Source organism: Papaver somniferum, unplaced genomic scaffold (assembly GCF_003573695.1).
Source record: "Papaver somniferum cultivar HN1 unplaced genomic scaffold, ASM357369v1 unplaced-scaffold_10, whole genome shotgun sequence".
Classification (NCBI taxonomy): Eukaryota; Viridiplantae; Streptophyta; class Magnoliopsida; order Ranunculales; family Papaveraceae; genus Papaver; species Papaver somniferum.
Window position 1 is genome coordinate 12,471,288 of NW_020618825.1, and position 21,308 is coordinate 12,492,595.

General features: G+C 38.6%; 1 protein-coding gene across 1 annotated transcript; it reads right to left on the reverse strand.

The window, feature by feature from the left end:
- Positions 1–6,112: 6,112 nt before the first annotated feature.
- On the reverse strand, positions 6,113–7,275 carry LOC113326029 (short-chain dehydrogenase reductase 3b-like). Its single transcript, XM_026573840.1, has 2 exons — positions 7,178–7,275; positions 6,113–7,093 (listed from the first exon to the last, which is right to left on the reverse strand). The coding sequence occupies exons 1-2, from the start codon at positions 7,180–7,182 to the stop codon at positions 6,205–6,207; spliced, it is 894 nt and encodes a 297-aa protein (XP_026429625.1). The 5' UTR covers positions 7,183–7,275; the 3' UTR covers positions 6,113–6,204.
- Between the last annotated feature and the right edge of the window lie 14,033 nt (positions 7,276–21,308).

The following is a 21,308-nucleotide window of genomic DNA, read 5'->3' on the forward strand; positions in this document are numbered from 1 at the left end:
CTGAGTCACCTGATAACCGAGTCGTCAATCCCTGGGCGGATCATTTGCTTCTACCATCTTGGAATTCCCCAGTCAGCTCTTGTAGTGCATGATTGGTAACTGAGTCGCCTATCCCTGAGAGGATCGTTTGCTTCTACCACCTTGATGTCCGGGTTGAAGTACAATATTGGGAGTTGGAAATCGATATTGTACCCGAGAGATTAATCTCCCACTGTGGTCGCCAATTGTTTGAGGGTGAAAACAGTTTCTGCTGGTTTCGGTAATTTCGTGTGTTTTGGGTGAGAAACGAGTCTTAACCCTAAACAATGTACTGCAAGGGAGTACTTTAAATTCGAGAGATCAATCTGTACAATCTGGCCTAAACCAAGAAATGGCCGATCCAGACTTGTTTCGGTCACAAAGTGAAGGAGAAAGGTTGGTTTGGGGAAAAAAAGCGAAGAGAGTGTTGAGACCAGAGTAGTTGATTCTGGAAGAGTAGTTGTTTGACTTGTATCAGAAAGTGAAAGATAATAGATGGGAAATCTAAAAAGTAATTTCTGAGTGTTGTATGCTCCTGACCAAAACTTGTTGTTCGGTGGCAATAGGTAAGACCTATTTATACAAGTCCAAGTAAAACGTACTCTGATCTCGTAAGAAATAGAAACGGATAAGAAAATGGGAGGAGGTGGTAACCGGTAACGCCTGGAATTGATATTCCATAATGAAGGAAAGCGTTTCACCATTACTCCTTGTATTTACTAACCGCCTCATTCTTGTGACATTGTCTTGTAACGGGAGTAGTGTACGCCGCACGTTGTAAACCGCCAAACCAATACCCTAATAAGCATCCCCCAGTTTGTGACATGTGTTGATGTTTCAAGTGTTTTCGTAGAAAACGTGTAGCATGTTGCTAATATTTGAAAAGTTGAGCTTGGGAGACTTGTCGGCTCGGTGGTGACCCTCGACGGTCGATATTTGCATCTTAAGAGGAAGGGAAGTCGTTGTTTATTGCAACCCTTCGTTTGGTAGCCAGCGGCATGAAAGCATGGCCGACATGGCTTTGACATGGTAAGGAGTGGCCAATCTCGGATTTTGGCATAGTTTAGGCGCGGCCAAGAACTAGGGTTTTGGCATAGTTTGGGCGCGGCTAAAGTTAGGACTTGGTGTTAGGAAAAAGGTTTCCACGCATTAGCTGGTGACCTTGGACGGCTAAGATCTGTATCTTAGATGGAAGGGTGGCCGTTGATTGTCGGAACCCTTCGCTTTGGCAGCCAACGACATGGAAGAAAGGCTGACATGGTTTTGGCACAGCGGTGCGACTCGCATGGTTGGCATGCCTTGGCGCGGAGATGTGGATGGCATGCCATTGGCACATGTGGAGCGCTGGCATGGGTGACATGTCTTGGAGCGCCGATCTTGGATGGTTGAGATATGCATCTCAGATGGAAGGGTGGTCGTTGATTGTTGCAACCCTTCGTTTTGGCAGCCGTGAAGGGAAGGACGGCATGGTTTAGGCGTGGCCAAGCTAGGATTTTGGCATAATTTAGGAGCGGCCAAAACTAGGGTTTTGGCATAGTTTGGGCGCGGCCAAAATTAGGGCTTAGCGTTAGGACAAAGGTTTCCACGCATTAGGTGGTGACCTTGGACGGATCAGATCTGTATCTTAGATGAAAGGGTGGCCGTTGATTTTCGCAACCCTTCGCTTTGGCAGTCAACGGCATGGAATAAAGGCTGACATGGTTTTGGCACAGCGGTGCAGCTCGCATGTTTGGCATGCCTTGGCGCGGAGATGTGGCTGGCATGCCATTGGCACATGTGGAGCGCTGGAATGGTTGACATGTCTTGGCACGACGATCTTGGACGGTTGAGATATGCATCTCATATGGAAGGGTGGATGTTGATTGTTGCAACCCTTCATTTTTGGAGTCGTGAAGGAAAGGCCGACATGGTTTAGGCGCGGACTAAACTAGGGTTTTGACATAGTTTGGGCGTGGCCAAAATTGGAACTTGGCGTTGGGCCAAAGGTTACCACGCGTTAGCTGGCGACCTTGGACGGCTAAGATCTGCATATCATATGGAAGGGTGGCGGTCGATTGTTCCAACCCTTTGTTTTGGCAGCCGTGAAGGAAAGGCCGGAATGGTTTAGGCGTGGCCAAGCTAGGGTTTTATCATAGTTTAGGCGCGGCCAAAAACTAGGTGTTTGAGGGTGAAAACAGTTTCTGCTGGTTTCGGAAATTTCGTGTGTTGTGGATGAGAAACGAGTCTAAACCCTAAACAATGTACTGCAAGGGAGTACTTTAGATTCGAGAGATCAATCTTTACAAATCCGGCCTAAACCAAGAAATGGCCGATCCAAACTTGCTTCGGTGACAAAGTGAAGGAGAAGGGTTGGTTTTCGGGAGGGAAGCGAAGAGAGTGTTGAGACCAGAATAGTTGATTCTGGAAGAGTAGTTTTTTTGACTTGAATCAGAAAGCGTAAGCTAACATATGGGAAATCTTGTTTTGACTTGAATCAGAAAGCGTAAGCTAACATATGGGAAATGTAACAGGTGATTTCTGAGTGTTGTATTCTCCTGACCAAAACTTGTTGTTCGGTGGTAATAGGTAAGACCTATTTATACAAGTCGAAGTGAAACGTACTCTGATCTCGTAAGAAATGGAAAAAGATGAGTAAATGGGAGGATGTGGTAACTGGTAACGCCTGGAATTGATGTTCCATAATGAAGGAAAGCGTTTCACCATTACTCCCTGTATTTACTAACCGCCTCATTCTTATGACACTGTCTTGTAACGGGCGTAGTGTACGCCGCACGTTGTAAACTACCAAACCAATACCCTAATGAGCATCCTCCAATTTGTGACATGTGTTGATGTCTCGAGTGTTTTCGTAAAAAACGTGTAGTATGTTGTTGGTATTTGGAAAGTTGAGCTTGGGAGACTTGTCGGCTCGGTGGTGACCCTCGACGGTCGATATTTGCATCTTAAGTGGAAGGGAAGTCTGTTGATTATTGCAACCCTTCGTTTGGTAGTCAGTGGCATGAATGCATGGTCGGCATGGCTTTGACATGGTCAGGCGTGGCCAAGATCGGATTTTGGCATAGTTTAGGCGCAGCCAAGAACTAGCGTTTTGGCATAGTTTGGGCACGGCCAAAATTAGGGCTTGTTGTTAGGCCAAAGGTTGCCACACATTAGATGGTGACCTTGGACGGCTAAGATATGTATCTTAGATGGAAGGGTGGCCGTTGATTGTCGCAACCCTTCGCTTTGGAAGCCAACGACATGGAAGAAAGGCTGGCATGGTTTTGGCACAGCGCTGCGGCTCGCATGGTTGGCATGCTTTGGCTCGGAGATGTGGCTGGCATGCCATTGGCACATGCGGAGCACTGGCATGGTTGACATGTCTTGGCGCGCCGATCTTGGATGGTTGATATATGCATCTCAGATGGAAGGGTGGTCGTTGATTGTTGCAACCCTTCGTTTTGGCAGCCGTGAAGGAAAGGTCGGCATGGTTTAGGCGTGGCCAAGCTAGGATTTTGGAATAGTTTAGGAGCGGCCAAAACTAGGGTTTTGGCATAGTTTGGGCGCGGCCAAAATTAAGACTTGGCGTTGTGCCAAAGGTTACCACGCGTTAACTGGCGACCTTGGACGGCTAAGATCTGCATCTCATATGGAAGGGTGGCCTTCGATTGTTGCAACCCTTTGTTTTGGCAGTCGTGAAGGAAAGGTCGGCATGGTTTAGGCGGGGCCAAGCTAGGGTTTTGGCATAGTTTAGGTGCGGCCTAAAACTAGGGTTTTGGCATAGTTTGGGCGCGGCCAAAATTAGGGATTGGCGTTGGGCCAAAGGTTACCATGTGTTAGATGGCAACCTTGGACGGCTAATATCTGCATCTCAAATGGAAGGGTGGTCGTCGATTGTTGCAATCCTTTGTTTTGGCATGGTTTACCATTGGCACGGTGGTGCGGATGGCATGGTTGGCATGCCTTGGCACGAAGACGTGGATGGCACGGCATGCCATTGGCACATGTGGCGTGGCTGGCATGGTCGACATGCCTTGGCGCGGAGACGTGGCTGGCATGGTTTTCCATTGGCACGGTGGTGCGGCGGGCATGGTCGGCATGCCTTGGCGTGGAGACGTGGCTGGAATGGTTTACCATTGTCACGGTGGTGCGGCTGGCATGGTTGGGATTCCTTGGCGGGGAGACATGGCTGGCATGGTTTGCCAATGGCACGGTAGTATGAGAATTGGGGTTTGGTATATACGAATATGATGTCGGTCAATACTAAGGGTTCTGCCGTGGAACATGACACATGTATGTATATAAAAAAAGGTGCCCTGGTAATTATTACGTAGACATGCTGATTGATTCAATAAATGCGCTAGTGGCCGTAGTGACTTCATGTCAGATGTACGTTTTACGATTTTAACCATAAGCTAAAAACCACCATCAATACCTTTATGGCCTCAAATTAGCTCCTAGAGCTTGGTTTGAGAGATTCAGCATTTTTCTTTATCAGTCAAGGCTTTCAAAAATCTGCTTGTGATCACTCATTGTTCTCATATACTTATGCTGGACACAAACTTCTACTTCTTTTGTATATGGATGATATAATTCTGACTGGATCTTCTACAGCTTTATTGGACTCTTTTATCAATGTCTCGGGCAAGGAATTCTCTATGAAATAACTTGGTCCTTTACATTACTTTCTTGGCATTGAATACTCCGGGTCTGCTACATCTATTCTTCTCACACAAAAGAAGTATACTCTCTAATTGTTGGAAAAGGTTGACATGCTTACTTGCAGTCCTGCTAGCTCTCCTGTTGCTGCAGGACCAAGACTGTCTCTCTATAATGGTGATCTACTTGATGATGCTGGATTTTGCATGAGTTTGGTTGGTGGTTTACAATACCTCACTCTCACTAGGCCTAGCTTGTGTTTCTCAGTCAATTATGTCTCTCAGTTTATTCATGCTCCAACTACTTCCCATCTACAGCTAGTGAAGAGAATTTTAAGATATGTCAAAGGTACCATTGGTTCTGGTGTTAGTTTATCTGCTGGCCAATGTGACACTCTTACAGCCTAGTCATACTTTGATTGGGAAGGATTCACTGATACTAGGAAATCAACTAGTGGTTTCTGCATCTTCTTGGGTCAGTCTCTTATTTCTTGGTCTTCTAAAAAGCAATCAACAATTTCTCGATCTAGTACTGAGGAAGAATATAAATCTCTAGCAGTCAAAAGGGCAGAGCTACTGTGTATTTCATATTTGCTTCAAGACTTGGGTATTGTTGTATCCAGACCAACTACTCTTTACTGTGACAACATTTGAGCAAACAGTCTTGCCATCAATCCTGTTTTTCATGATCGTACCAAGCACGTAGAGATTGACTATCACTGCATTAGAGAACTTATTTAAGATGGCTTTCTGAAGTTAGCTTATGTTCCTTCTCAGTATCAGTTGGCAGATGTATTTACTAAAGGGATAGGAGTTGTTTCATTCATGTATCCGCAAGCTAATGCACATTGTTGAGCCATTAGCTTGAGGGGAGTGTTAGATGATATAGGTGTAAACCTTGTGTTAGTTTCTTTTATTTCCTTTATGTTATGTTTGTCTTTTGGTGGTTCACTATGTGCTATAAATAGCTGAATCCTAACCCTTGCTTTGTACCCTTTCACACACTTTTCAATACATCTGTGTTTGGTTCCTACAGAACCCAAATTAGCAAATGCCTTACAGTGCAGCCTCTATTGCATCATTTAAAGTAAGCCATCCTCCATAAATAAGCAAGCCTAGACATACCAGATGTAAGAGAAGAAAGTGTTTATTCATTTTTTGTACACGGTCAGGTCATTACAAGGTGTGCAGCAATGAGCTTCGATTTCTAATCTCTACAGTACATTCATTCAACAAGAGGTTGCTACAAAATGAATTTAGAAAGGCATTCAAACCTTTTTCTTTACGTCTTCTTTGTTATTTGTTGTCCAGATTCACAAAATCCAACGATTTTTGCTCGAGTCAGACAGTACGGTATGTGACTTGTGTTTTTAATCTTATTATGGATCTAGGTTGAATCCATGAGACGCAATAACCAGATCACAAGCATAAGTTATTGTCGAAATACACAATTTATCAAAACTTCATTCTCATTATCAATCTAATTAAGAAGGGTAAAAGATAACAATTTTAATAAGTAGAAATGATAAAAATGTATTTTGACCTCCAGCTAATTGAACAGGTAACTCTTACAAACTGCAAACATGGAAGAACATTTTGCGATGCATTTGTGGACTGACCATCGCAAAAATGGAATTATCAGCGTCGAATAATCTATTGGGTATATGTTACTGGTAGATGTTAATCCACCATCAATGACAATATTATGTCCGTTGATGCAACATGACTCCTCGGAAGCCAGAAACAAAGCTGCCTCTGCTACATCTTTCGCCTTTAAAACCATTCCCTTCAGATTCAATGTGACAGAAGCAAAAACTTCGACAAGCTCTGGGTCCAAACTAAGACTTTTGAACACAGATGACTTGCATGTCAATGGTGTCGCAACAGTTATAGGAGAGACACAATTAACTCTGATACCATACATTCCCAACTCATATGAAGCAGAATGAACCAGGCCCAATACTGCGTGTTTTGATGTTGTGTAATCACTTGGTCCTATCCCACCTCGAATTGCTGTTGCACTAGCCGTGCATATGATTGATCCACCAATGTTACGCGCCACCATAGCGCGACCGGCGTGCTTTATCATGGCTGCACCACCGCAGACATTAATAGCTATCATATTCTCGAATTCTTTCAGGTCTATGTCAAGAATCGGACGCACTGATCCTAGGATTCCTGCATTGCTATACACAATATCTAGCGTCCCATACTTGTCTAAAGCATATCTTACTGTCTCTTCAACTTGTTTTTCGTCCGTAACATCGCAATGTATGTAACTAGCTTTATCTGGCCCAATCGAAGAGACAACTTGATCGCCTAATTCATCTTGGATGTCGGCAATCACAACAAATGCACCATATTCTACAAATAACCTTGCCGTTGCTTCGCCGACACCACTTGCTGCCCCGGTGATTATAGCCACCTTATCCTTTAACCTGTATATGATTAAACATGGGATCATTAAGGAGTTCAGCATAGAAATTAAGAAACAGAAGAGCTAGAGGAAATAAATTTGTTACCTCATTGATATTTTTAGCGAAGTGATCTTAGAAGCAATATGTGGGCAGAAAAAGAGAGCAGGTCATTAGATGTAAGATCAGATTCAGGACATTTATGATGGTTGTTGTATTTCTTTCTTATTTTGAATTATAAATACTAGGCTATATAATTTTACTACAAAAATGTTTAGTGTACCGTAGCAATGCATCCTGATGTGCACCGTAATGTTTGGTGGGAGAGAAAAAAATGTGATAAATCCCACTCCTGCAAATCTTTTGCGGGACTGCCCTAATAGATCTGATCACAATGCACCGTGTGCACTGTTTCCACACTTGTATCATTTCTGATTTTACTAAGCAACTGTCGGCAACGTGATTGGATCGGTGGCTCAGTCTTTGTCTGTAGTTCTTGTTATATCCGTAGCAAGAATTAATTAAATATTTAACACCCAATAATGGATGAAAGAAGATCTTTACCGATATGACTGATTGATTCAGTAAGGATGAGAACAGATATCAATTAGTTGTAGGCCTGTTAATATTTGTCCGATATCCGGTATCCGTTTCCGAGTATTCGAGATCCTATAGGATTTTATCCGTTTATCGGATGTCGGATATCGGATCGGATATTTTATCGGATATTTCTTCCTTAACATATCGGAAACGGATTAGACCCCATCCGAAATGTTAATATCCGATATCCGATAGTATAGGAACTTATTTATAATTTATCCTAATTTCGAGTCTAGTATCGGATATTATCGGATATTGTCGGATAAATATCCCATAAGTGTCAATTATGAAAATGTTTTACAAGGGTTTTTAAGCTTTTTTGTTATAACCGGATACTATCGGATATTTATCGGATATCCGACAGCTTAGCCTATCGGAATCGATATCTGATTTTGATATCCTATAGGATATTATCGGATATCGAATATCCGGTAGTGCTTAACATGTCGGATATCGGATTTCTAAATATCCGACGGATATTCTTCCATTGACAGGCCTAATTAGCTGGGCTATTTATGTATGAGTAATGGAGATACCTCCATAGATCGGGATAGTGAAAATTATAGGGAGACCCATTTTTCCAGACTTTTCTACTATGAAACCCACACTCAGAAAAACACAGACGCGCACCCATTTTCTGGAAGAAAATTATTCTCAAACCCATAAATTCTGAAATTATGTTTCGTTCTTTTCTCTTCTTCATCAGCTTCTGTAAGAAGAACACAGACGAGAAAAGATTCAGTCGAGTTGAGATCGATGGGGATTTCGAATATGTTGCAGTCAAGAATAAGATGAAGAGGAATTATAGCTTCTGATGTTTAGAACTTGGAGAAGATTCAGATATGATTATTAGTCGAGACAAGACGGGGATGAAGAACAGATTGATGCCATTGATTCCCGCTGCTGAGTGGCGAGGATTAAAATGTATTTGAGTGTTTGAGGGTCTGGAATGGCTGGAATTCGAATTCAAAAAGGAAGTTAAGATGGACACGGGATTCTGGTCAGAATTTATCAGAGTTTGATATGGTTTATGGGTTAGGATGAATGGGTTTTGCTGAATTCCTGTTGCCGTAACTTATTGCAGTGAACTAACGGAGGAGGCTAAGAAGAGATTCGAGTCCTTCATTGGGTTAGGATGAATGGGTTTTGCTGAATTCGAAATAGAATTCAGTGAAGAATGAATCGAGAGAGGAAGTTGAACGAGTTGGTGCTGGAAACTGTTCTTGTTGCCACTGATATTGATGGTTTTGTTATGAATGTTTTCAGAGTTTGTATGAATGTTTAGTACACTGGGTTTGTATGTAATCCAAATTTGCGGGGAAGGAGATGGAATGGCCTTCGAAATCAACAGCAAGTTGTATATCTGCATTACCAGCAAACTGCACGAGAAGTGTTTGTAAAAAGGCCTAAACGACCTCTGCTTCCAGCCTAGTCTGCGGTGACCAAGAATTACGAAGGATAGGATGGCAGGAAGCATGAAAAGCTCGAGAAGATCGATGGTGATGGCAATGAATGTTGTTCATGGTTAATAGTGGGTTCAACGGAGCTGAGTTGTTGTGGTTCACTGATGGCAGAGAGGAATAATGGGAAGATAAGGAAGACTTGGTTCTCGCCGAGAGATGAGTTTGGTGTGGAACAGATATGTAGTGATGCTCGATAATGGAGGAGCAGAGCTTGCCTCTTAGTAAGACAAGGGTAGATGATAAGGTGTTATGGTTTGATGGAAAGATGATAATGCACCATAATAGGTTTTGGTGCAGTGAACAGATGAATAACCTGTTATGCATCTACAAAAATTGCTGCATAACTTGTTATGCAGTCCAGAAAATAGTTGCATAACACGTTATGCAACAACCTCTTTGTTGGTATAGAAACCAACAAAAAAAGGACTGCATAGCTTGTCATGCACCTACAATAATATATGCATAACATGTTATGCAGTCATGAAAATGGATGCATAACCTGTTATGCATACGAAAACATGGCTGCATAATGGATTATGCATCGAGAAATTGTTGCACAATCCTTTATGCATCGAGAAAATAGATGCATAACTTGATATGCATCCGTAAATATGGATGCATACTGCATTATGCATCATTTTTTTATATGTAAGGCTAGAATCAACCAAAACAATGGTTACATAACTTGTTATAGATGCATAACTTTGTTATGCAGATACATAACTTGTTATGTAGTCGAAAAAATGGTTGCATAATTCGTTATGCGTCTGCAGAATGTGTTATGCATTGTTTTTGGTGACTGCATAATGGTTAAGTATCAAATTTTCAAAAAATTTCCCTAAAATGAGGATCACCTCCGATTTTTTCGTTAGAAACAAAAATTTGATATTCTTGCTTGTACTCGTTGCGTAGCTCTTTTAAAAAGATTTCCAACGATATAAAATTTGTAAAATTCTAAGGAGCGGATTTTTAGATATGTTATGTCCAAGTTTCGCTGCCAACTATACCCCTGAAAAAGATAGTATGCATAACCAGTTATGTATTGATTCATATAAAAATTTCATATAATTATGGGTGTCACGGTATACAAATTAATTGTGGACCTGAGAACGAAAATATTATTTTTTTTGGATATCCCCCTAATTTCCCCAAATATACTCACAGTTATATGTAGTTGGATTTTAGGGATACCTCTTAAAAAGCATTACCAAGTAATTGAAGTAATTGAAATATCACTTATCCAATTATATTCACAGTTATATTTATGAATGGGCAATTGGGGGCACTTCTTAAAAAGCATTATGAAGTAATTGAAGTATAACTTATCCAATTAATTTTGGGATACCTCTAAACAATATGTTTTGAATTTAATTTTAATTGAACTAAGGTTTGATCAATCAATTAGACTTTTGCGGTTGTTATTGATTCTGAATCTTTGATTGATAAATTAAACCTATGTATTTTATCTTGATAGTTCATCGTGCAGAACTTATCCCATTAACATCCCATTTGAGAAACACATGATATTGTATCCATGTTCATATTCCGAAGGAGATCAAAAGGAGATCAAACCTTCTTGTCTTCACAGAAACGCGTCCGCCATCTGCTTCATGCCAATAAGAGATCACAAGAGTTTTATCACCCTCCCCCAAACTTGGATCTCATCACCGTAGAATTTGCCCTCTAAGTCTACGAGGAATACGTACGGATTACCGATTTCTGTCTTGTCTAACCTAGCTTTATCAGTCGGTATTGGTTTTATGATGGATTCAATGCCGAATGAGCTGTCGGTATAGCTAATTAGGATGAGTTCGATGCCGATTCATCTATCGGTGTAGAGTTTTAGTTTGATTTCTATGTCGTCTAACATATTTTTACCGCCGACAGGTTTCAGCTCCTGTAAGAGTATCTCGGGTTTTAGATCAATTAGATTCGTCGAATTCATATATACTATGTAATTCAGATCATTTGGTCTACGACGATTATGTAAAAGCTTTGGGTTCTGAGGAAGAGATTCAATTGGGTTGTGATGAATCTTACTAGTTAGGATCGGAAAGGTTCAGGATGGCAGAAATTTAATTGATTGATCGAAAATTAGTTCAATTAAATTTAAAACCATTTTTTTTCTTTTTTTTTTAAGGTATCCACAAAATTAATTGGATAAGGGGTATTTCAATTATTTCGTAATATTTTTATTTATTTATTTCTGAGTATCCCCAAATTTATGGAGGTATCTCCCAATTGTGCCTTCCTATTTATTTATGGCATTTATTATCCCAATTTTTTTTTATAAAGCATTTTTTAATAGTATAATAGGTTACGATTTGACGTGGGTATCTGGTACCTATGAAATCATGAAGAATAATTTGACTAATAAAGACCTGGATTGTCTGGTCCCAAATTTTAGTTGAAAAACTTCTCATTTGACTTCCATCCGCCACATGATTGACCAAACCATCTGAGATGTGCCAAGGGGGATCGGTAGGAGATGTAATGAAGCGCGCGCTGAAGGTCCACCGAATCCGTCTCGAAGAGTACTTTTGACCATTGCCTTTCTGTTGTTGTTCTTGATGCCAAAAGCAGAGCCAAATTTTCTAAAAGTTGAGCTAAAGCATTACAGCTCGTGCTTGGGAATCCCTGCAAATGACATAATCCTTTAACCCCATGCATAAACGAGTTTCTTGTTTCTTCGGCGATCATTGTAAAAAATTTCTCCCAAAAGCACACAATCGACGCGGCTACATTACCATTGTTATTTTCTCTTGTTTGAAACGCTTTACAAAATAGATAATTCTTCTTCTTGTAGAGTGTATTTAGGACCACAAACTCTGTGAGGCATTTTTAGATGATTTTTGAGTGAGATATAGAGGTGTATAAGGTGTGAATTTGGATTTGAAATGATATAAATTTAGAGGAGAATAAATTAGAGTAGTTGAATGATTAATTTTTATAGCCGTTTAGATGTATTCATTGGCATCCTAACTAGGACCCTCACGGGTTCTGTTGAACCGCCAATGGATTATATGCAGACGCGACTGAGCTGAATCCGCTGGCGGTTGGTGTTGAACAACGTGGATCACGAAGAAGCGCACGACTCTTGTTGGAACTCAACGGAAAAACCAATTGTTTGCACCCAGAAATATTTTCGGGCACTAAACACGATGATTTTGATGTTGTTGATGGAAACAGGGTTAAAAACATGAAACCATAATAAAGAAAAGATACGCAGATTTTACGTGGTTCGGCATGGTTTGCCTACATCCACGGACGAATCCCCTTGGGGAGTGGTGTTTTATTGATTATGAAATTACAATGGATTTTTCTCTCTGTACTAGCTACCCCCTTTTTCAGAATTCCCTTCCCTCTATTTATACAATCCTGAATATAAATTGTATTTACTTCCCTTACATTAATTCTGGATGAAAATGCTCATTCATGCCTCCATGTTTAATTCTGCATGAAACTGCCCATTCATGCCTCCATGTTTAATTCTGCATGAAACTGCTCATTCATGCCTCATGTTTAATTCGCATGAAACTTCTCATTCATGCCTCCATGTTTAATTCTGCATGAAACTGCTTTTGCATGCTTCTTGAATTAATTCTGCATGCTGGCAGACTGGATTGATGCTTGACAGGCATAATGACTGGCAGTATGGATGGATGTTGGCTGGAAGACTGGATTGACTGGCTGACATGCATAATGGCTGGCAGCATAGATGGAGACTGGCTGGCAGTGTGATAGAGTACTTAGCTGGGAATTGGTTGGAAGCACTGCTGGCAACATGAGTGAAAACTGCATGGCAGCACCATTAGCAACATGGATGGAAACTGCATGACAGCACCATTGGCGACATGGATGGAAATTACATGGCAGCACCATCGGCAACACGGCCTTGACATTGACTGATGGTTGACTTTGACCGTTGACCGGCTGTTGACCCTGACCATTGATTGGGCGTTGACTTTGACCATAGATCGGGCATTGACTTTGACCATTGACCGGGTGTTGACTTTGACCATTGACCGGTCATTGAATTCCTGTAATACTGGCAGGCTGTTGGGATGCTTCGGTTGACTGGTTAGCGGGCTTGGATGAGGGCCAAAAGACGATTCAAGCACCCATTTGGCCCATTATGTGGCATTTTTACTTATGGTACAAACACCAATAAATTTGCCATTTTGCCTGTCCGTTTTTCTCCTTTGGTCATCCCATTGTAGGACCAAAATATGCAAACCTTTGATTTGCCGATTCTATGGGAATTTCCGTAACAAGAAAAACAATGAAAAGACATTATGTTGCCTATTCCCCCTGCATATGTGGCAGTGAATATTTTTTTTTTTTTTGAAGCATGAAGTTAAGAAAAAACAATTACACTGTTATTACACGTGGGAATGTCATTCCCATAGAGTCGCTCAAAAGAATTTGATTAAGAAAAGTCGGATTCCTCCGTTCCCAAATTGATGTTGATAGGTATCCGTCCTGGATACCATCGGCTGCAAAGTTTGTCAGTCCATCCGCGACTTGGTTTCCTTCTCTATAGTTATGTTGAGTAGCACAACATGGAATTTTTCGCCTTCGATATATGATACCATGGAGATTCCCTTGGATTGTTGATGAAGTGCACGAGATTTTATGAGTCTGTTTCGAACATGACTTTAGTCCAATTTCTTTCATTTGCTGCTCTGGTTGCTAACACTGCTGCCCACGTTTTTGTTGTTAATGTTATAGTTATACCTAGAGGTTGTGCAAGAGCCAGTATCGTGTGCACGCTCGAATTTCTGCAAATGAATCATGCTCCCTCCATACCCGGTTTGCCTCTCGCTGCACCATCAATATTTATTTTATATCAGTCTGGTGGTGGTATACTCCAACCCACTTGAATGGTTGTATGGGATTTTGTGATGTTTGTTGTGAATCCGGAAGGTCTCTCCCCGGGGAGAACTGGAGGGGAGGTCTTTTTTGCCCATTCAAATTCATGTTGGTGTGCGAAAGATCTTGGGTGGACTGCTTATGGTTGAATACAAGCTCATTCTTGGTATTCCATATAGACCAAAAGAGGAAACAACAATATGTAATAGAAGAGGTATTACCTGGAGGTTGCAGTAATTGAGAAATTGTTGTTTGGTGGTTTATGCTAATTGGTTGGTGGTTATCTAGGGGATGGTTTTCTGATATGCGGTTAGAGAGGGTGTTCCAAGTGGACAGAATCATTGGACAATGAATCAACATGTGATTAGCTGTTTCAGGCTCAGCATTGCAACGGGGCATAGGTCGGAAGTTGAGATATTGATGTGATGGAGCATAGAGAAGGTTGGTAAACCTTCTTTTATAGATTTCCATAAGAAAAGATGAATTTTTGGAGGACACGGTAAGGTCCATAAGAATTTTGTGTCTGGAAGGGATTGGGTGTGATGTCGTGGGAGATAGTTGTTTTCCTGTTGGATTAGACAGCTGTATCCGGATGATGTGGTATATTGACCCGATTTAGAGTGAGGCCAAATAATTTTGTCTGGTGTGTTGTTGATGGGTAGGTGTATGTTTATAATATGATGGGTAACATTGTTGGGGACGATGCTCAGCTGATCGTGATTCCAGTTATGGGAAATTGGGTCGATTAAGTCTGCGACATATTGGATTGGGTCGCATTGGATTGAATCAAGGTTCTGACAGTGGGGTATCCAGTTTGCTTGGATAGGGGTATCCAAACCATTTCCTATTTGGTGAAATATATGGTTTTTGACAGTAGGTATGAGAGATGCCATTTGTTTCCATTGTGGGCTGGCAGTAGAGGGTATTGATATCGTACCTTGCAATATCGGCTGGTGGTGGAGGTATTTCTCGTTGAAGAGGCTTGAGCAAATGGAATGTGGCTGGTCTTGAATTTTCCAATCTTTTTTAATGAACAAAGCTTTATTGTGATGACTACTCTTCCTGATACCTAGTCCTCCTTCCGCTATTGGTTTGTTTATTGGTGTTGTATATTGTTTTTATGAGGTAATCTGTTGTTTTTTTTTGAAACATGAGCTAAATTACAAAACTAAAAACCAATAACACTTGACCCATCGAGTCATTTTTTAGTGGGTAACGATCCAATGCCATCGTCATGCATAATATATATGAGATATCCAAACTGTGGAAATCAATGCAAGGTATGATTAACTTTAAACAGTATCTCTATATCCATTGCCAAGAAGATGTGTTTAAGAACATAATAACCGACAGTTTTTTTAATAAAATAATATTATATTAAACACTAAGCAAAGTTATATACAGATATGTCACAATCTTGCATTAAATATTTAATTACATTAGACTTGAGGCTGTTATCAAGGGTATTACTATCACACGAAAAAAAACCTTTCTTTCCCATTTTGCTAAATCATTAGCTTCCTTATTTAGACACGTATTTATATAAACCACACAACTGTTTACTATTCTTTCCTAAAAAAATTTAGCATCATTCAAAATAACCTTTGCTCTCCATTCACAAGTTGAATGTTTGTTGTCCAAAAAATTTGTAACATTTTTACAGTCACTTTCCACTTGCACATCTTGAATTTGAGCTCTTGTGCCTATTCCAACGCCCTCTTTACTGCAAGGGATTCTCTGCATTCAGGACTGGAGTTGTATCCTACAAACACGTTAATGTCAGAGATAAAGTTATTTAACCATAAAACTAAACCAATTCCATATTCCGCTGTAAGTGAATCAAATGAAACATCCACATGTATTCTCCTCTGTATATTTCTATTTTGAGAACTAGTTCTTCTTGAATTTTCAGTTGTAATTAATGTTTCCCCTAAGGTTTCTCTGATGTTGTAGTGAATTGTCTTTCCTCAAATTAAAATTCCAATCAGTAATAGCATTTCTAACCAAATGTATTACATTTCATCGGGTCTGGTTGAATTCCTTGGAAGACAACTAAATTCCTGTAATTTCAAATCTGCCAGCAGATTATAGCAAAAAAAAATTCCATTGGAATAACTGAGGAGAAAACCAGGATTTTACCCAACCAAGAAAATCATTCCCACAGATAGATAATAGAACTCCTAAACCAAACCACGCTGATTTTGTAAAACAATAGTCAATAAAAAGATGCTTAGATGTTTCTCGAATATGACCATTGCATAATAACAAGTACGGATTCAAGTGTTTCTTAGACCTCAAAATCAGCACATCTGCCACCATTTTCCAATCAAAAAATATTTTTTCTAGGAATCAAATTCATATGCCAAAGTTTTAACCAAAATTTATCAGGATTCCTAGAGTAACCCTGAGAAAGAATATTATAAGCTGATTTAGTAGTAAATTCCCGTTTCTAGTACCTGTGAGTCCACATTAATGTATATGGCCTTAATTTTGTTAGTTATTTCCAAGGGAAAATAGATTCTATCAGATTAACATCCCAATTACCATCTTCCCCAATGAGATCAGAAACTGTTTTAATATCTTCATGATTGCATGAATTCATCTGTCATATTCCAGGAATCCAATTATCCATTGAGATGTTAATGTTTCCACTGTTACCTACCTGCCATATACTATTTTGTTTTATCACCTCTAGCCCCTCCTAATGCTACGCCAAACCCAAGAAATGTTATATTCTCTATTTTTATGAAATGGATGCGATCTGGGAAAATATTAACTCTCCTCCAAGCTAATTTTGAGAGCAGAGAAAGATTCACTTTATGTGGGTCTCTGATTCCAATACCTCCACTAGCCTTTGGAGTTCTAATTCCACGCCAAGCCTTTGGGTAATAAGCCTTCTTTAGATTGTCTTTATTCCACCAAAAGTCTCTTTGCAGATTGTCAAATTCATCTAACACAATTTTGAATTTTCGGAAACTCAAATAATTGCATTTTATAACTAGGGTATGCAGAGAGAGTGGAATTTATAAGCACAATTCTACCAGCTTGTCACAATAGCTTTGCTTTAATAATCGGCAGTTAGAAAGGGCGATGTTTGAATCCTTGATCTCAGTTTTTACTTAGCTAACTCAAATTGTTTAGACAATTTCATATATCTTACACCAACAAAAAATAAAAACAGCAACAAAATGTTTCCGCAAAGAAACAACATTAATAATGATATACTGGCACAATAACCATACAAGGAGAATAAATAAATAAACAGTGCTCTCACAAGAACCACAGAAGGAAAGCTAAGGCGCATAAATAAATCAACAGTACTCTCACAAGAACCATAGAAGGAAAGCTAATATAATAAACAAGTCTCTTAATCATTAGTACAAAACAAAGCTAGGATAAGTTAGTCTGTGTTAGTGGTGGTCAGGATTTGTCCAGACAAATATAAATCAAGGGATGTGGTTTTCCTGACCACCCCCTACAACTCGCATGCGTGGCATTAATTCCATTATTATGAATGAAAAATGAATACTCAAGTCAGGATATGGATTTTCAAAAAATATAACGGGTAGGTTCGAACTCAAGACCTAATGTGTCATAACAGTGACATCTAACCAGTGTTCTACCTTGGTTGGAGTTAATAGAAAATATAAATCAACGGTGGTGCTTTGTTTAAATTAAGTATCATAATTGCTTTATTAATTAGTGTTTCACTAATCGCACATAATAAATAATCTATTCATTATAAAGTGTTTTATTAATTAGTGTTTAAATAATTTCTCATAATAAATGACTAATCATTTTTTTATTATAAATGTTTTCTTAATTAATTATAATATTTATTTTTATTAATAAATAATTTTGATAAATAGTATCAATAGAATTTTTTTGCGACAATGAGTAGTAGAAGAGGTGGAGGCCGAAAGATTAGTGGTGGTTAAGGGCGGCGCCAATCACAATTATATTTATTTTTGTTCTTTTATCATAGAATGGCATATAAAGTCCATTTTTCACATGTATCCAACTTGTCAAGAGTTTTTTCTCTTTCTTTCCTCAAAATCCTGGCTCCGCCCCTGGTTTGTGGTGGAAGAAGTAGTGATGGTGAGTGCTGGTGAGTAGTGATGGACAATATTAATTTTATGTTGTCGTTATAACATCGATAACATCGTAGTGTGGAAGATGTGGTTGGTTATTTTTAACACTTTTGATAAAGGAAGTTACCATATATTTCAGAGATGATATCATACAAGATAATATTTTCATGATCGTAGTTGGATCACCCAAATGGTACCCCTGTTATCCTTGGTACTATATCGTATAAATCATGAGTTTTTAATATTAAAATAAATTTGATTGCAATACAAAAAAGAATATATACACGGGAAAAAAATGAAACTAATCAATTGATGACATTTTGTTCAATCTAAACCTCATACATGGCATTTGTGATTGAAAATTAGAATTGCGTCTAACAGCCTAAATGGGGTGGGCGGCAGTGATGGTGGCAGTGGTGGAGTCAAAAGTTGACATTGAGGAGGCCTATTTCTTTTTAAAAAGAAACATGTAAACTTTGGTGGACTAAACCATAAATATATATGGACAAAGTACTATTTATATAAATAAACTAAAATATTTATGTAGTTATTAAAAATTTAAGGGGTTAGAGTCAGGTTAGTCAACCCTTGGCTCTGCCACTAGGTGGTGGTGGATAAAAAAAATGGATTCATATGGTTTATGGTGGTGGCGGGTATTGGTGAACAAAACCATATTATGCTAATTTCGTAACGCCACAAAATATGTAACGTTATATTATTATAAAGTATAAAACGTGGTTGATCATTCTATTGTTAAAATAAACTCGATAAAACATATGTCCATTTTAAAAAATTGGTGCAATCAATTGCCATGTTATGTAATAACTAAACGAACGACACGAATCAAGATCAAAACATATGAAATTATTTATCATCGATTTGTCTATGTAAAGAGTGGTCAGGATTTGTCCTTGGCAAAGATAAATTTATCGTTGGGGTTTGTTTAACTTAACCATTTTTAAATATTTTATTAATTAGTGTCTCATTGGTTGTTCACAAAGATTAATTAAATTTCTATTATAAATGTCCCTTTAATAATCTAACATAAATACATAACTTTATCAATAAATAATTGTACTAAAAGTTATGTTAATTATAATGGTGGTAGTGGAAGTAGGGTTAGTATAAAAGGTGGCGGGTGTTTGTAAATGGTGGAGGCGGTAACATTACTATTGGTGGAAGAAATAGCGGCGGTGGATGGTTTTTATGGTGGTGGGTGTTGGTAATAGTAGTGGATAATAATAACTTTTGCTTTTTAGTGAGTTTTATTGACCGAGTAAAAAAAAAAATCTTCACAAAACATGCAACATTGTATTGTGAAAGATGTAATTGGTTGTTTTTAGCACCATTGATAAGAACAAAGATCAAATATTTCGAGGTTGATACCAGAACGTATAAGACAATATGATCATGACTGTTGAATTACCGAAACGGTATCCGTATTATATAAAGAAAATTGGTGTACCCGCGCAAGAGAACATTATCGCTCTCTCAAGTATTATTACATATTTTTTTCCTGAAAGACCATCAATGTCGAGTTGTTTCGCGACAACTACCTACGAAGACAACAACTTTCACTCAATTCCCGATATAAAACATTATTGACCAGGAAAATGTATTTGCATTCTAAAATATTTGTTTGAAAACTATGTTTTTTCATCAAAATCATCATAAAAAACTCTAAATCATAAATCTAAATTTCTCCTCCGATGTTTATAGAATATTTTTTATATTTTACATTCTCAAATCATGCGACCTCTTGATTACAAATCAACAATATCAAATTTCGGATCAATATGTATAGGTTTCATTCACTAGGTTAGAAGGTAGAGTAGATACATATGGGTGGATCACACAAAGCAGAACATGACTGAGAATACTTCAATAATTTGGTCAAGAAATAAGGTCAAAAATTTAAGATTAACTTTTTGTAGGACTAATTAGATCGGCTTCAATAAGAGCCGACTAAAATATGAATTAATAATAATTTCCACGTAAGACAATTTCAAAACATAGTTTGGCTAACTTTGCCTATGTAAAGAGGGGTCAAGATTTGTCCTTCCTCAATTACTATGTTATGTGAGAAGAAGGTGATATCTAAGATTGAGGTACAATTCAAATCTATTAGATTCATACCATTTACAACTGGACGCCTTGAAAAAAATTGACGTGTTGTTATTATTATTACAGGTAAGGGATACATTGACCACACTTGCGCAAATAGCTCACTTCGCAAATGATTGGTGTTGCATGTATTGTCTAGAATGCAACGATGAATTTTAGGAAATAAGGCACCAAAAGCAGTGTCCGGAGTATTTTGGACATAGTAACTTAGACCAGATGTAATACTTATGTTCTTTTATTTTTTAGTTTTTCCACAATCTATTTATTTAAGAAAAATGAACATTGCAAATACATAACATCAACAAAAATTAGACAGATTGCGTTTGATAATAATGGCTACCGATGGTCCGGAAACGAAAAAAGAAAGGAATTGATTTAGAAGAATTGTTGGGATATACGACGGATTACTTGATACGAAGGGAAGAGGTATAACTATTTCGATTCTGAAATCACATAAAGTTCACGGTAGAAGATGACATCAAGTTTAAAGTTAGTAACAAACTTAATATGGCTAACTAAAATATTAAAAACAAACAGGATATATAAACTTAGAAAGCCGTGGGACTTGAAGAGGCCAATTTTAAAAACTACAATCTTAGAAAGCAACGATCCAAAATACCATAACTTTTTCATAAATATTCAACGTTAAAGATGTCAACTTTTGGTAAAAGATCTATTAACAACCTATAAATTTGAAATAGGATCAGGGAGTACAATATGTATTCAAGGTTCTTTATGAGGTAATGTGTCGCCAGATTGTATTCCAAGTGAAGGTAGGAACATATGGAAGTAACAAAATATCCAAGATTTTTGAAGTTACCAAAGACTTCGTTTAGACGAACTGTTGGGCACAATACTTTGTTGAAGATTTAATGACAGAGGTTTGCATATATACAATCCCTTCGAAAAGGTAATCGGTAAACATTTTAAACATTGTCATCTAATGGGTGTTGAAAAATTACAGGAAAATCATGTCACATTGGAGAGTTTGTATCATTCGTTCGATGCAAAAAAAATATTATTCTCTGCCTATTTGGAGAATCGACAACATGACCATGATAGATGAGTCAGCTGGAGCGAAATAGGAGC